Source organism: Oncorhynchus kisutch, linkage group LG23 (assembly GCF_002021735.2).
Source record: "Oncorhynchus kisutch isolate 150728-3 linkage group LG23, Okis_V2, whole genome shotgun sequence".
NCBI classification, from domain to species: Eukaryota; Metazoa; Chordata; class Actinopteri; order Salmoniformes; family Salmonidae; genus Oncorhynchus; species Oncorhynchus kisutch.
Window position 1 is genome coordinate 6516354 of NC_034196.2, and position 16095 is coordinate 6532448.

Genomic DNA, 16095 nt, shown 5'->3' on the forward strand with positions numbered 1-16095 from the left:
AAAACTATAGTTAATTAACAAGAAATTTGTGGAGTTGTTGAAAAACGAGTTTTAATGACCTAAGTGTATGTAAACTTCAGACTACAACTGTAGGCCTACTTTAGCTCTGATTGGCTATAGAGCGCTGGTCTGCGTAGACACTGGTCCTGGACAAGGCAGATGTTTTTAATATGTTGTATATACTGCAGTGTCTATTAATTGTCCACACACAGCCGCTTTCCCACTCTGTATTGCTATAGAATTTTCACAAATTAGTATTATGTCCTTCCCAAACATTGTATGAATTTATGAAAATGACCATATCAATTAAGTACCTTTTAAATGATAAAACAAATGTCACCTTTATTTTACTAGGCAAGTCAGTTAAGAACAAATTCTTAAAATACCTTATTGTGATTGTTTTCCATTAAAATGGTCAAAAGGAAACAAAAAAGCACTCTTAAGCAATAATTTAGCTAGGACTGTCTTAGAGTGGTCTGAGTGGGGAGGGGAAAACTGAAAACTAGCTTTTATTGGCCGACAGGTTTGGAGCTCTTTTTCTTTTTGGTCTATTATTAACTAAATTACTTTCTGGTGATGTTACCAGGCAGGCCAAAACTCCATCCCACCAAAAACAGGCGGACATTTCAGGTGGTCTATTCAAATGGTTCTTCCACTAAAAATTCACTTTTGTCATTTTCACAATGACAGTATTATACCAACCTCATAGTGTGGAAATACATGTACTGTGCCTTCAGAAAGTTTTCACACCACTTGACTTTTTCCACATTTTGTTGTGTTACTGCCTGAATTTAACATTGATAACATTTTCTTCCAAAGAAGGGCTCCTTTTGGTAGATAAAAAAAACAGGCGTTGAATATCCCTTTGAACATGGTGAAGTTATTAATTAGGCTTTGGATGGTGTATCAATACAGCCAGTCACTACAAAGATACAGGCGTCCTTACTAACTCAAGTTTCCAGAGAGGCAGGAAACCACTTAGGGATTTTACCATGAGGCCAAAGGTGACTTTTAAAAAGTTACAGAGTTTAATGGCTGTGAAAGGAGACAACAACCCTGTAGTTAATCCACAATTACTAACCTAATTGACAAAGTGAAAAGAAGGAAGCCTGTACAGAATAAAAAATATTCTAAAATATGCATCCTGTTTGCAACAAGACACTAAAGTAACACTGCAAAAAATGTGGCAAAGCAACTCCTGCATAATTATGCATTTCATACTGTGAAATGATTCAACAAATGTTAATTTGGTCTCGGGAACAGGAATATTTCTTTCTTTTTTCAGCATCTCTTGAGAAAATGCGAATGTGCATGTAATGTGTTATCTTTGACACCGTTATGCAGACAGTATTTCAACCACATAAAATATGCACCCAAGCCAAACTGAAGTCTTATCAGAAACATGTTTTGTCGTTTTCGCCGTTTTTAATTTCCTTAAAACCGGTGAAACTGATGACATTTTACCGGTTTTTACCGGTTTTAACTAGATTACTAATGCATTAATTCTATCGATGTAAGACATTATTCTGGTGAGCACTACTTTATTTAGTCTTCTGGGGCAACAAGATATGGCAGAAGAGAAGCTGCATGTATCAAACTATAGTTGACAAACAAATGGCCTACCAAATGTCAGACATTTTAAGGAGAAACTTCATTTAAATTATAGTAAATTCATTATAGAAGGCTAAATTATTATGGTGGATCAAACTGTGCGGGTAGACTACTTTTTGAAGTGATTTGTTTGACAATCAGATGAAAACATCATTACACAACACCCGTGATATGTGAAACTGAGCCTGCGCAGACTGCAAAAACTACAGTGTACGGGATAAGAAAGTTTACATGCCACATTATCCCGTCTTAGATAAGCATAGCCCAGGCATCTTATCTGGGTTTCTCATACACCAGGATACAAGATTTTTGGGGTTATTGTAAATGGATATGATGTTTATATATATTACTTGAGTATCCCTAACAATAACGGGATACTGGTGTGTGATATTGGTGTGCATGTAAACGTGGTCAGTGAATGTCCCCGAGTGGCTCAGTTACAGTTTTGAATGAAATCGGCTTGAAAATCTATGGTAAGACTTGAAAATTGTTATCTAGTAATGATCAACAACCAATTTGCCAGAGCTTGAAGAATTTTGTAAAGAATAATGGGCAAATATTGTACCATCCAGGTGTGCAAAGCTCTTAGAGACTTACCCAGAAAGTCTCCCAGCTGTAATCACTGCCAAAGGTAATTCTAACATGTATTTACTCAGGGGTGTGAATACTTAGGTAAATGAGATATTTCTGTATTTCATTTTCAATACATTTGCAAAAACTTCTAAAAACATGTTTTCACTTTGTCATTATGAGGTATTGTGTGTAGATGGGTGAGAAAACAAATCTATTTAATCTATTTTGAATTCAGGCTGTAGCACAACAAAATGTGGAATAAGTCAAGGGTTATGAGTACTTTCGGAAGGCACTGTATACATAAAACACAGGTAAAGCATGTTTATGTCTGCACTGGGCCTTTAAAAACTAAAGAAAGAAAAGTCAGATTGCAAAATCTATTCTCACATTCCCACTTTCCTAACCGCATACAATATGAAGTCTATGAGTCGTTACACTGCAAAGCCAAACCAGCTAAACTCCTCCTGTAGCCTCTAGCTATTGGTTCCTCTATCATAGAAGTAATACAGTGACTAAAGCATCAGAGGGACTTTTCTTCTCTCTTTCTCTGCTCCAGTTTTCCTCACACGTCCTTTCGCCTTTCTCTTCCGCTCCCCTCAGCAAGACCACCCCTGCAGTACACGTCTGGCTCACTGGAGTGAATTATCTCTCTCTCTCACACACACACAAATGCATGCGATTCATTTTCACACATATATATATATATATATATATATATACGGGTCAGAAATGAGCTGTGAATGCAGGTGGCATGAGCACACGCATTCAAAAGCTCACAAATAATCAGTGACTACAGGTACTGTATCTTCCCCTGCCCATCAGTGGCAGAGCTATAGGAGTGGTGACATCTGAATGGCATCATCAGGATTGGGACTACTCAGCTGAGAGTTTGTGTGTTCATGGGGGTTGTGTCTCCTCTCTCTCTCTCTCTCTCTCTTTGTGCCTTGCTATCAAGGACAGCTGAGTCACAGCCTCCCTTTGTCTGCCCTACACAATAGACCCAGGCTAGGCTGAGCAGTTACTCAGCTAGCTAGCTCACACCCAGCTCATCCATCAGTCCTGACAACACAGCCCCAGAATAAAGCCTCACAGCCACGATGACCAGGGGACAGGAAGACCAGACACAGGACTCTGTCTGGACGACCATGACAAAATCCTCTTCCCAGAAACAATGCCTAACACGTAACCATTCATATTACAGTTCAACTAATGTTACTGACGAAGGCTTGAAATGGTGGCCGAAACGCATCCATTGTGACTGCTGATAATAATACATCTAAGTAGCTAAAACTTTACTTGCTGTCTGTCTTTTTCTTACTAATGTTTCAGTCCAGTTTATAGTTGTCATACTATGTAGGGTAATTAATCAACCAAAGATGACTCCCACTAACTCCACCATGAAAAGGTCATAGAATGTCTGGACCATAAAGTCCTCCCCATCCCCCTTGTCTTGGTCGGTCAGTCCATGGGAGAGCTTTCCTCTCTTTTTGTGCAGACTGGCCGGCCAAACATCTCTTTGTGCTGCAGATAGTCTAGACTGGCTGGCCAACATGAACTCCTACTGTGATTCGGTAATGCGATCTAATTCACTGGAAGACGTAGCTAGCTGGATGAGTCTCCAGCCCGCATGGTCCTCTCTGTTTATCCTCCGACGCCCGGGCAAAATTAGCCATGATTCTAATTCAGCCTAGGGAGGGATGGAGGGAGCAGTCTCTCCATCCTCCGTTTAGCCATCTCCCCTCGGCTCGATGACACCATTAGCACAGGGCCGTGCTCGTCATTCACCCAACATCCACATCATAAGACACACAAGAGACCGAGGTGGAGACTGGAGACAAACATGGTTGTAGATGGGGTGTCTGACAGTCTGTTCACAGTATCATTTCAGGGTTGTGTGTATCAAATGGTGTGCATTATTAAAAAGATACAGTACCTGTTAAAGGAGAACACAAAGTGATACAACGCCTCGAGTATATCAGCCTTTGACTTCCTTGCACCCCATGTTTGGAATAATCTCCAAAAGACATTTCAATTGGATGCTTTGGTGTCCCTAGGGCAATTCAGACAGCTGACAAGAGGATTTTTGTAATGAAGAATGTGTTCGTTTTACTTTTCTGTGTTGTGTATCTTGATGTGTGTGTACTTATCTATTCTTGCCTATTGATGTTAGTTTATGTATGTGCAGGGCTCATGTTCAAGATACTTTAGGCTCAATATGACTTTCCTGTTCAAATAAAAAAGGTAAATCAACTATTCTAAAGATAAGAATTTTTACATAAAGACACCTTCATATATTGAACAGTCCACATGTTGTGAGATTAATTATCAGTGTGTGCTTTTTGTTACTCCTCGTCATAAGAGCGGAGTGGAACTGTCTATAATAAATCACAATTTGCACACACAGCTATGCACATCTTTAATGCATATTTACCAGAAATCATTTTAAAATGGAGGAGACATGAGCAGTAACATTTCACATGCTCTTAACGTTCCCAGTATGTTTGATGCCCCGACTACCCCGTCTCACCACCCTTTCCTCTCCTCCCTCACATCCCCAGACAGTGATTGATGTGGACGGACGCTGAAGGACAACCTGCCTGTGTTCCAGGGGCGAGCTCAGAGACCCAGGCCCCTGGGGGAGTGAACCCAGGCTCAGTGAGCCCTCCTGACGCTGCAGGCTAGCCCCGGGTTTGGGTCAGGGCCTAACAAAGGCAACACAATGGGCCAAGGACATCCAGTCATACAACTAGTCAGACACATAAAATATAGTATAATGTCTATAGGTAATACTCAATTTTGAAAGTATGCAAAACCTTTTAACAGAGATGACATTAGTATGTAGTATGATTCATATAGGACAGTCCCAGTGTGTACATGTAGCCTAGTGTTTAGAGCTTTGGGCCAGTAACCGAAAGGTTGCTGGATTGAATCCCCGAGCTAACCAGGTAAAAATCTGTTGTTCTGCCCCCTGAACAAGGCAGTTAACCCACTGTTCCCCAGTAAGCTGTCACTGTAAATAAGAATTTGTTCTCAACTTGCCTAGTTAAATAAATATTCTGTGTCTGAAGAATGAGAGCTCATTGTGAGCATAGCGACATGTGGCAGAGCATAAATCGAGAGGAAACAGAGCTTTTCTCAGGTATTACATCCTTACTCATTCTGAAGAAGATTGTGTTTGAGTCAAAACAGTGCAACACAAGACATCCCCCAGACATACGAGATGGTTTCTTAAAATAAAGAGGCTTCAGTGGCTGAACGGTAGAGTGAAGGGGGAGATGTTCTCAGGAAATGGGAAAATAAAATTGTCTAGAACGTGAGAACGTTTAGCGGCTGCGTCAATACAGACGCCTAAATATTTCAGGCAGCTAAAAACCATAGTACAACACCTACATTTTTTTTTTACACCTCTTCAGTTATTACATTTTTTAAATTGCTTAATAAAAAATAAAATTGATGACCAACAACTTCCACAAATTCTACAGCTCATTATCTGTGCACCATCTGGCTGGTAGTCTCGCCTCGCTGGGGTTACAACGCTGTGATGATGCTATACCATATACCTCCCAATGTCAATGAGATGCAAATGGAGGTGCGTCGCATTCAATAGTAGGGCGAGTCATGTAACCTAAAGGTCTAAGGTCAGAGGGCGCCGGGAGGCCCTTTGTCACAGAGGAGAGTCACTTCTTTGCATATGGAATCACCCAATAGCATTATTTACAATCTAACATTATACCACACTTACCAGGCAAGTGATCATCGGAATCACAATTTTAGTCACTGAAAATCAAGACCCATTGTATTTTATCAAACTAAAATGAAATTCACCTTATCTACTTATCTAGACAGATGGGTTTGTATATACAGGTAATTGCCAAAATAATTGAAACTCTTGAGTAAATGAGAGATACAATGTTTATTGAAAGCAGGTTTTTCCACACAGGTGTGGTTCCTGAGTTAATTAAGCAATTAACATCCCATCATGCTTAGGGTCATGTATAAAAATACTGCGCAGGCCATTATTTTGGCTACCATGGCTATGCCCCCATAGGACGACAATAACCCCATCCACAGGGCACGACTGGTCACTGAATGTTTCATGCTCATCAAACCAATGTAAACCATACGCCATGGCCGTCTCTGACACCAGATCTCAAACCCAATTGAACACTTAAGGGAGATTCCCTGAGTGTTTACCAACACCAGCAAATGATTGAATTTCTAGTGGAGGAATGGTGTTGCATCCCTCCAATTGAGTTCCAGACACTTGTAGAATCGACGCCAAGGGACATTGAAGCTGTTCTGGCTCATGGTAGCCCCAGTGTTGGTGTTTCCTTTATTTTGTCAGTTATCTGTTTTAAAATACCCTATTGTTTTGGATGTGTGCCTACCTTAAAAGATTTGAATTCTTGATGCAAAAAAAAAAAAAAGAAAAATGCCCAGAGATTCAGTTCAAAGGAACTCAGAAGCTAGTAACACTAGTAGTACTAGGACTGAAAGACTGCCCCGCAGAAAGAGCAGTTCCTTCAACATGAGCTGAAGCCATAGTAAGAACACATGGAAAGGCCACGTCCTATCCACACAACCACAACCCTATAGCTAATCATCATGGCTAGAATATCATATTTCTTAAACCAGTCATTCCTTTCAAATCAGGAAAGGGAAGTGAACAAGTGCACACTTTGGAAGGGTTGATAAAGGGGACGTAGCCCTTGTCTCTCTTTGCACCATGCCCTCCTAGAGCTTGCTTCGTTGTCTTAAATACTGGTATTTTCTGTATATTCGATTACATTGAATTGGATTACATAATGATGATGGGGTTGATATGTTAATAGTGTTGTACACACATTTGCAGAAGCCAGAGTAATGCGAATCACATACTAGCTAACTACATTGTCAAATATATATATATATATGTATATGTTTTTATAATCTGTAAAATGAAACAGATTTTTTTCTCTCTCAAAAGCAAATACTTCATCATCATACAGATAGAGTTGCAAAATGTCCAACACTGCAAAATGGCTGCTTGAACAGGAGAACATTTGAAGAAGCGATTTGTATCAGGCTCGTTTTTTGTTGTTGTTTTTTTTGCAGGAAAAAAAAAAATCGAATAAATAACCTCACTAAATTCGGTCACTCGGCAAGCACTCTCCACCTCTCTTGGCCTTGTCTTTCAAAACAGCAAGGACGCAACTCTATAAATGTAGTTATAGTTCACAAGGCCACTAGTCTGACTGACTTCATCAAATCCATAATTTCTTTGATTCTTCCTTCTGGCTAAACCTTCCCTTTCTAGTCAACCAACCCCTCAAACCTATTGATTCTTCTTAATGCTAGTATTTATCCATACCACCGTTAAAAAGTATTTGCTTCTTTTAAAACAAGTAATCACCTTAAAACAGTGCAAAACAAATCCAACCTGTGCAATACCTCTACCCTAAAATATCCCATTATCATACATATTTACAGTACATGATTTAAAAGAAATAATACAATAATAGTAACAATAATATAATATAATTAATAAAAGGTAACAAAAGCATGGACAGAGAAAATTAAACCCCTCTGAAAATGACAATGACAACAAAAGCCCCACTAAAGCAGCAATGCTGCTGTCTGCTACGCCTCCCAACACTCCCCAATCCCTAGCCCCCCACGGCAGCCCCACTGGCCCCCAGGACAAACCTACTGCCCCCGTCTGTCAGCGGCCTGGCTGGGTTAGTGTTAGCCTGGGTTGGAGGATGGGTTGGCCTTGGCTGGAGTGTAGGTGGGACTGGGAGGGTGTCTGCAGCCAGCCCACTGAGGCGCCAGAAGCCATCTGCTACCCAGCCAGCAATCCAGAGTGCGCCAGCCAGTGTCTCAGCCACACAAAGCGCCTCTGGGGAGTGGGGGGGACAAAGGCAGGCCTTACTGGAACCTAGCCCTGCAGTCTGGACATTTGACCTGGCCCACTGGAGGGAGGTCTGCCTGCCTCCCCTCTCATCTCCCCCAGTCAGCCACATAGACCCTGGGGTGAAAGGGTCTGGGACAGAGAGGAGGAGGGGAGATAGATAAAGGAGAAAGACAGAAAGGAGGAAGGGTGGTTGGCACATGAACACAGAGAGAAAGAAATCTCCCTGGACCCCCCCTGCTTCTTCTCTTTTTAACCTCTGAGGAGAGACTGTTCACCAAGGACAGGCGGCTGCTGTTCCACCCCCCCCCCCACACATCATGTCGTCTCTTTGTCCTCCACCCATCTCAGTGACCAGACACGCCCCCACCGTCGAATGTGTGCAGGCTGCATGGCCAGTGGCCAGTCTCTTCTGTCTGTGTGTGTGGTGTAGTGTTTGTCTTTGCATGGATTTCAAGTCTGTCTGTATGTCTTGTCAGTCCCATCTCCTTATACCTAAACACATTTGCAGTCTTGTATGGGGGCCAACCAATTATGTTCTGCGACTCTGTACAGTCCCATGTCTAGTCCAGCCCCATGCATCCCGGCCATCAACCCAGCTCAGGCCTCCATGTGCCTGACCTATGGGACCGGTCCTGGGTCTGGAGGGCTAGGCGGTGGTGAGCTTCTGGATGGTCCTGTTGTAGTACTGTGTGGTGAGGTCCTCCAGAGGGGTCCAGTGGTTGGCGTGCAGCTCGATGATCTCCATGAGCAAGGAGCGAGTTAGCTGGGACTCGGCTGGACACAGCATCTTGTCCCTGGCCGCAGCCAGGAGCTCTGTCATCATCTCTGGAAGCTGCTCCTCCAGGAGACGACCAGTGGACTGCAGCTGGAGGATGAGGGAGGAGGAGAGGGAGAGGAAAAGAGGAGAGGTGACTTGGCGTTGGAGTCGGGGGTTATGTCTAGCTGTCTGAATATTAAGAAGGGTAGTCTGAGAGACGGGTCGTGGCTGGCTGACTAAAGAGTGGGGGTGTCTGTCTGAGTTGTGGCATGCAGGGGGCAGGCTCATTAACAGATGTCTGTCTCAGAAGGAGGGAGTCCCATTATAGGAACCTTGGCCTGTCTGTCTGGTCTGTCTGTCATATATTCCCAATTTCCCATATAATTCAAGGTTACAATTACTGACTAGCTCCACTATAGCTATTGCAGTCTTTTTAAAGCTACCTTTATTTAACTAAGCAAGTCAGTTAAGAACAAATTTACAATGACGGCCTACCGGGGAACAGTGGGTTAACTGCCTTGTTCAGGGGCAGAACAACATATATTTTTTTTACCTTGTCAGCTCGGGGATTCGATCTAGCAACCTTTTGGTTACTGGCCCAATGCTCTAACCACTTGGCTACCTGCCGCCCCACCTTGCCTGCCCTATCGCTCTCTTTTTCCCCTTTGAACAAAGCTCTTACCTAGCCCCCCCTTCTCCAACCCAGCTCCAGTCTACAGGCTGGGACTCAGGGAGTTTCAGACTCTGTTCTTAGCCTCTACACTACTTCACAGTCACTCTATAATTCATGATGAGACAGAAGACTCCTTCAATACATCCAGACAGAGAAAATGGCCTCACTACAGACACACTCCTACTATGGCTTGAGTTATCTGTGCATTCAAAACAAATCTATCACACATAACATAACAATTCATTATTCATAAATGACTGTGTGCAGCTGTAGGAGGCATCAGTACATATGAAGGACCGTATTGACGTTCAGTAGTATGGTAAAGTAAAGTACATACCTCCATAGAATAACAGAGGACCGCATCCTCCTTCACCTCTGGAGACTCCAGCAGCTGTAAGAGACAGACAGACAGAGAACAGAGAGTTACAGAAGAGAACAGAGATGATGAGAGGATGGCTCTTATAGAGATGATACTTCATTATTTTCTATATATGGCTGGCTCAAAGTAACACAGCTCCACAGAGAGTGAGACCGATAATTGAGTATAGCAAACATTAGGAACACCTTCCTTATATTGAGTTGCATCCCCTTTTGCCCTCAGAACAGCCTCAATTAGTCGGGCATGGACAATGCAAGGTCTTGAAAGTGTTCCACAGGGATGCTGGCCCATGTTGATGCCAATGCTTCATAAAGTTGTGTCAAGTTGGCTGATGTCCTTTGGGTGGTGGACTATTCTTGATACACACTGGAAACGGTTGAGTGTAAAAAACCCAGCAGCGTTGAAGTTCTTGACACAAACCGGTGCGCCTGGCACCTACTACCATACCCCATTCAAAGGCACTTAAATCTTTTGTCTTGCCCATTCACCCTCTGTAAGGCACACATACACAATCCATGTCTCAATTGTCTCAAGGCTTAAAAATCCTGCCCTTCAGCTACACTGATTGAAGTGGATTTAACAAGCGACATCAATAAGGGATCATAGCTTTTACCGGGATTCACCTGGTCAGTATATGTCATGGAAAGAGCAGATGTCCTTAATGTTTTGTACACTGAGTGTATACCCAGAGCAGAGATGGTACTCTAAATGTACTATGCACACCAAGGAGGGGTTGTCTCTCTGTCTGTAAGGTTTTGAATTTACTGCTTTTTCTCCCCAATTTCATGGTATCCAATTGTTTTAGTAGCTACTATCTTGTCTCATCGCTACAACTCCCGTACGGGCTCGGGAGAGACGAAGGTTGAAAGTCATGCGTCCTCCGATACACAACCCAACCAAGCCGCACTACTTCTTAACACAGCGCGCATCCAACCCGGAAGCCAGCCGCACCAATGTGTCGGAGGAAACACCGTGCACCTGGCAACCTTGGTTAGCGCGCACTGCGCCCGGCCCGCCACAGGAGTCACTGGGGCGTGATGAGACAAGGATATCCCTCCCGGCCAAACCCTCCCTAACCCGGACGACGCTAGGCCAATTGTGCGTCGCCCCACGGACCTCCCGGTCGCGGGCAGTTACGACAGAGCCTGGGCGTGAACCCAGGGTCTCTGGTGGCACAGCTGCCGCTGCAGTACAGCGCCCTCAACCACTGCGCCACCCGGGAGGCAAGCTCGGCTCACTAAACATACAGCTCAGTGTGTGCATGTCCAGCTCAGTCCAAACAGAACATAGAACAGAACATAGACGAGCAGAACGGGGCTGTAAATTCAGTCAGGTCCAAACACCATAAGGATCTATTGCTGAGCTATCTGAGGCTGTGCGACTGTGTTGGCAGATCTTTATTGGGTGTGTAACTACAAACAATTAGATCATATGGAACAGAGAGAGGAGAGCAGAGCAGGATCTGTCCGCCTTTGTTCTGAGACTGTCAGAGAACAAATTCAATTTGGTGACTCTGCTGCCAAAAAATACTTTCAGAACATACAAGTAGGCATGTACGCGCACACACACACACTTCTCATGAGCTAGTTTCGCTTCATCACAGATAATAATGATAATAATAATCACAAATAATGGTGCATGGTGGTGCTTAAACTGCTTAAGGAGGAGTTAATAAGTAAGCAAATTCCTACCCTGAAATACTGAGCTATTTCCCACACACTGTGAGTGTCCCAAATGGCACTATTCCCTAATAGTACACTACTTCAGAAAGTATTCAGACCCCTTAACGTGTAATTACGTTACAGCCTTATTCTAAAACCGATTAAACAGCTTCCCCCCCATCAATTTACCCACAATGACAAAAGCAAAAACAGGTTGATTGAAATTTTTGCAAATCTATTAAAAATAAAAAACAAATATCTCATTTACATACTGTAAGTATTTTAGATGCTTTACTCAGTACCTTGAAGCACCTTTGGCAGCGATTACAGCCTCGAGTCTTCTTAGGTATGACACTACAAGCTCGGGACACCTGCATTTGGGGAGTTTCTCCCATTGTTCTCTGCAGATCCTCTTAAGCTCTGTTAGGTTGGATGTTGAGCGTCGCCGCACGGCTATTTTCAGGTCTCTACAGAGATGTTCGATCAGGTTCAAGCCCGGGATCAGGCTGGGCCACTGAAGTACATTCAGAGACTTGTCCAGGAAGCCACTCCAGCATTGCTTGGGCTGTGTGGTTAGGGTCGTTGTCCTGTTGGAAGGTGAACCTTCGCCACCAGTCGGAGGACCTGAAGGAGCAGGTTTTCATCAAGGATCTCTCTGTTCTTTTCTCCGTTCATCTGTCCCTCGATCCTAGCTAGTCTCCCAGTCCCTGCCACTGAAAAACATGCCAGGTTTCCTCCAGACGTGACGCTTGTCATTCAGGCCAAAGAGTTCCATCTCAAGGATGATCAACGGAAACAGGATGTACCCAAGTTCAATTTCGAGTCTCATAGCAAAGGGTCTGCATACTTAGGTAAAAATCTGTTTATTTTTTTTATAAATTTGAAAACATTTCCAAAAATCTGTTTTCGCTTTGTTTAAAATATTGAATCAATTTTAGAATTAAGGCTGTAATGTAACAAAATGTGGAAAAGGTCAAGTGGTCTCAATATTTTACGAATGCACTGTAAAGGGAATAGGGTGCCATTTGGGATACAAACACTTAACCAACTAAGAGTGGTTTAACAGCTTAATGCACCAACCACTCCAATCGATGGCCAGCCCTCAGAGACGTTGACCTTTCACCTCTGGGGGAATTGTGTGCGCAGGAGCCTAGAAGCTGGGGCAGGTGGGCCAGTTCAGACAAACAAAAATATTCCACATGGAAAAGGAACATCCTTCATGTGTCGTGCAGAAAAGTAGTAGAAGGGGAGAAGTGCTATGTTGTGGTGGTGGCTGGTGGGGAAACCACCAAGGAGGATGAAGGGATTTTGGAACTGTGATGGAAGAAACTGGGTCAGAGGAGCTACTTTGTGTCCAAAGGACTTCCATTTTGTAAACACATCCAAATGTATACATGAAATTATGCCCATGGCCCTACAAATTAACTCCTGTAACTTGGTGGTATGCTTACGCCATACTCAAAGCCTTGCACTAGCTAGCTCGGCCTTACTAAACTAAAGTCGGCAGGAGAAAGTAGCTTTGCGCAAACTATGTATTATAACAAACATACATTAAGCCCTATTGGTAGAGATTCCTGTGGAGGTGGTAGATAGGTAGCTTGGTGCTAACTTTGGTGTGTCTCTCAGAGTCGCCCCCTGGGGGCAGTGTGGGGATGTGAAAGCTGTGTATCCTAGCTTGGCTCTGAGGGAACTACCTGACTGTCCGCTATCAGATGGTCCTCCGAGCCTCATCACTCCACACTGCTGCACAGTACAGCACAGTGACCGCTAAGCTAACGCTCCCTGAGCTCCTGCAAGAGTCCTCCGGTGCTTCTCAAATGGCACCCTATTCCCCATATAGTGCACTATTTTTGACCAGAGCCCTACACTGTCCCAGAGCAGCCAGTCACACTGCCTTGCTGAAGGGGGTCACAACCTCACCGGGCGGGCTGAGGATGGGTACATCACGTCTCCTGAGGGTATGGTCAGGTCCCACAGAGGTGAGGGGATGCAGAAAAGAGGCCAGAGAGAAAAAATAACCACAATGTGCTACTTTCTACTTCCCTCAAGAAGAAGCCACGAGGAGTGGAGTCTGGAGGGGGAATTGTGACGTTATCTAGCTTGTTATCTGGGCTGGATGTCTTTGTAGGAACAGATGGAATGGTATCTGTAACTGGGACAAAAGGCTGGATGATGGAAAGACCACCACGGATATGAACCCTAGGTGAGTTAGCCCTCTGGTATAGGCAGTCTGTGTAGGTTGTCTCTCTCAGCGATACACGTTTGCACTGACAGAGAATATCGTTCAGGCAGAATGAACACTGTCTGATGAAGACTGAAACAGATTATAATGAGGTCCCTAGTTTACAGCCTGTCTGTGTGTATACAGCTCCCCTAAGGAGTTTGTCTGTGTGTATGTGTCTCTGTCTTTCCCTCTGATTTCTTACATGCGGAGGGATAAAGTATAAACTGGGGGGGGTTGGGTTGAACATGTGCATAGAACAGTTAAGGAAATATATATATTTTTTGGCCAAACTGGCAGGACGACCGAATGCGGCGGCAGCAGCAGACAGACTAAAAAGAGGAGCATCAAACACTAACCCCTGCTGTTCAGTAAACGCACTATGCTACAGTACAGTGGGGGGAGAGAGGCTGTCGGTTGGCAGCACACGCACCAATGGCACCATAAACACTGTTCATAGGAGGGCAGAGCAGTGTCATTATGCGCAACAGTGTGCATGTTTGTGGGGGGGTGTGTGTGTGTCCGTCAGCCTGAATAAGTGTGTGACTGTCGTGTGTGAACGGTCTCATATCTAGCCTGAATAATGACACACAGACGATTCTATACAGTAGTACAAGCATCAAAGCTTTGAAAAGCAAGGCCAATGTTCTTTTTCTATAGGAAAGATGAATAGTTCGGTCACAGTGAAGGACATAGCGATAGGTGAACATCTACAGAGCATAATGATGTATTGTGCACATAAACAAACATCACTCTAACTGTGAAGAACATACAGTACCAGTCAGAAATTTGGACACACCTACTCATTCATGGGTTTTTCTTTATTTGTACTATTTTCTACATTGAATAATAGTGAAAACGTCAAAACTATGAAATAAAACATATGGAATCATGTAGTAACCAAACAAAGGTTAAACAAACCCAAATATATTTTCTATTTGAGATTCTTCAAAGTAACCACCCTTTGCCTTGATGACAGCCCTGCACACTCAGCATTCTCTCAACCAGATTCACCTGGAATGCTTTTCCAACAGTCTTGAATGAGTTCCCACATATGCTGAGCACTTGGCTGCTTTTCCTTCACTCTGCGGTACAACTCATCCTAATTGGGTTGAGGTCAGGTGATTGTGGAGGCCAGGTCATCTGATGCAGCAATCCATCACTATCCTTCTTGGTAAAATAGCTCTTACACAGCCTGGAGGTGTGTTGGGTCATTGTCCTGTTGAAAAACAAATGATAGTGGGACTAAGCGCAAACCAGATGGGATGACGTATTGCTGACGAATGCTGTGGTAGCCATGCTGGTTAAATGTGCCTTGAATTCTAAATAAATCACTGACAGTGACACCAGCAACAGTGACACCAGCAAAGCACCCCCACACCTCCATGCTTCACCATGAACCACAGATGCGGAGATCATCTGTTCACCTACTCTGCGTCTCACAAAGACACAGCGGTTGGAAGCAAAAATCTCAAATTTGGACTCCAGACCAAAGGACAGATTTCCACTGGTCTAACGTCCAGTGTTCGTGTTTCTTGACCCAAACAAGTCTCTTCTTATTGGTGTCCTTTAGTAGTGGTTTCTTTGCAGCAAAATCGACCATGAAGGCCTGATTCACACAGTCTAATCTGAACAGTCTGCTACTTGAACTCTTGTGAAGGATTTATTTGGGATGCAATTTCTGAGGCTGGTAACTCTAATGAACTTCCATTCCTGTGGTGGTCCTCATGAAAGCCAGTTTCATCATTGCACTTGATGGTTTTTGCAACTGCACTTGAAGAAACATTCAAAGTTCCTTAAAGTAATGATGGACTGTCATATCTCTTTGCTTATTTGAGCTGTTCTTGCCATAATATGGACTTGGTCTTTTTACCAAACAGGGCTATCTACATACCATCCCTACCTTGTCAAAACACAACTGATTGGCTCAGTTAGAACTGTTAGAGATAGGGGGCAGTATTTCCCCTTTGGATGAATTGCGTGCCCATAGTGAACTGCATCAAAATCTGTCCTAAATTGCTAATATATGCGTATTATAATTAATATTGGATAGAAAATACTCTGAAGTTTCTAAAACCGTTTGAATTATGTCTGTGAGTATAACAGAACTCACAGGGCAGGCAATCTTGCAAACTAGTTTTGAAATCCTGAAAGTTGGGGCAACTTTGACGTCATCGCCCCCTCCCTTCCCAACAAGTTATGGATCTGGAAACACTTCCTATGTCTTCCACTAGATGTCCTCATTCAGTAGAAAGTGTAATGGAGCATTTGCTGTGAACTTTGACCTAATGGGAAGGAAAGTGCTAGAGTGTCGCAAAAGATTCAGG

The 16095-nt window shown here is 43.5% G+C and overlaps 1 protein-coding gene across 5 annotated transcripts in view; it reads right to left on the reverse strand.

The window, feature by feature from the left end:
- Positions 1-4584: 4584 nt before the first annotated feature.
- LOC109877932 (CBP80/20-dependent translation initiation factor) overlaps positions 4585-16095 on the reverse strand; it is a 142339-nt gene continuing 130828 nt past the window's right edge. For 4 of the 5 annotated variants that reach the window (XM_020470168.2, XM_020470167.2, XM_031802824.1 and 1 more), the window contains 2 exons: positions 9845-9898; positions 6079-8942 (listed from right to left, as the gene is read on the reverse strand). In XM_020470168.2, coding sequence (XP_020325757.1) covers positions 8724-8942; positions 9845-9898 — 273 coding nt within the window. In that variant the 3' untranslated portion in view covers positions 6079-8723. Of the gene's footprint in view, positions 8943-9844; positions 9899-16095 lie in introns of all 5 variants that reach the window. The other variant, XM_020470165.2, reaches the window with a different exon arrangement.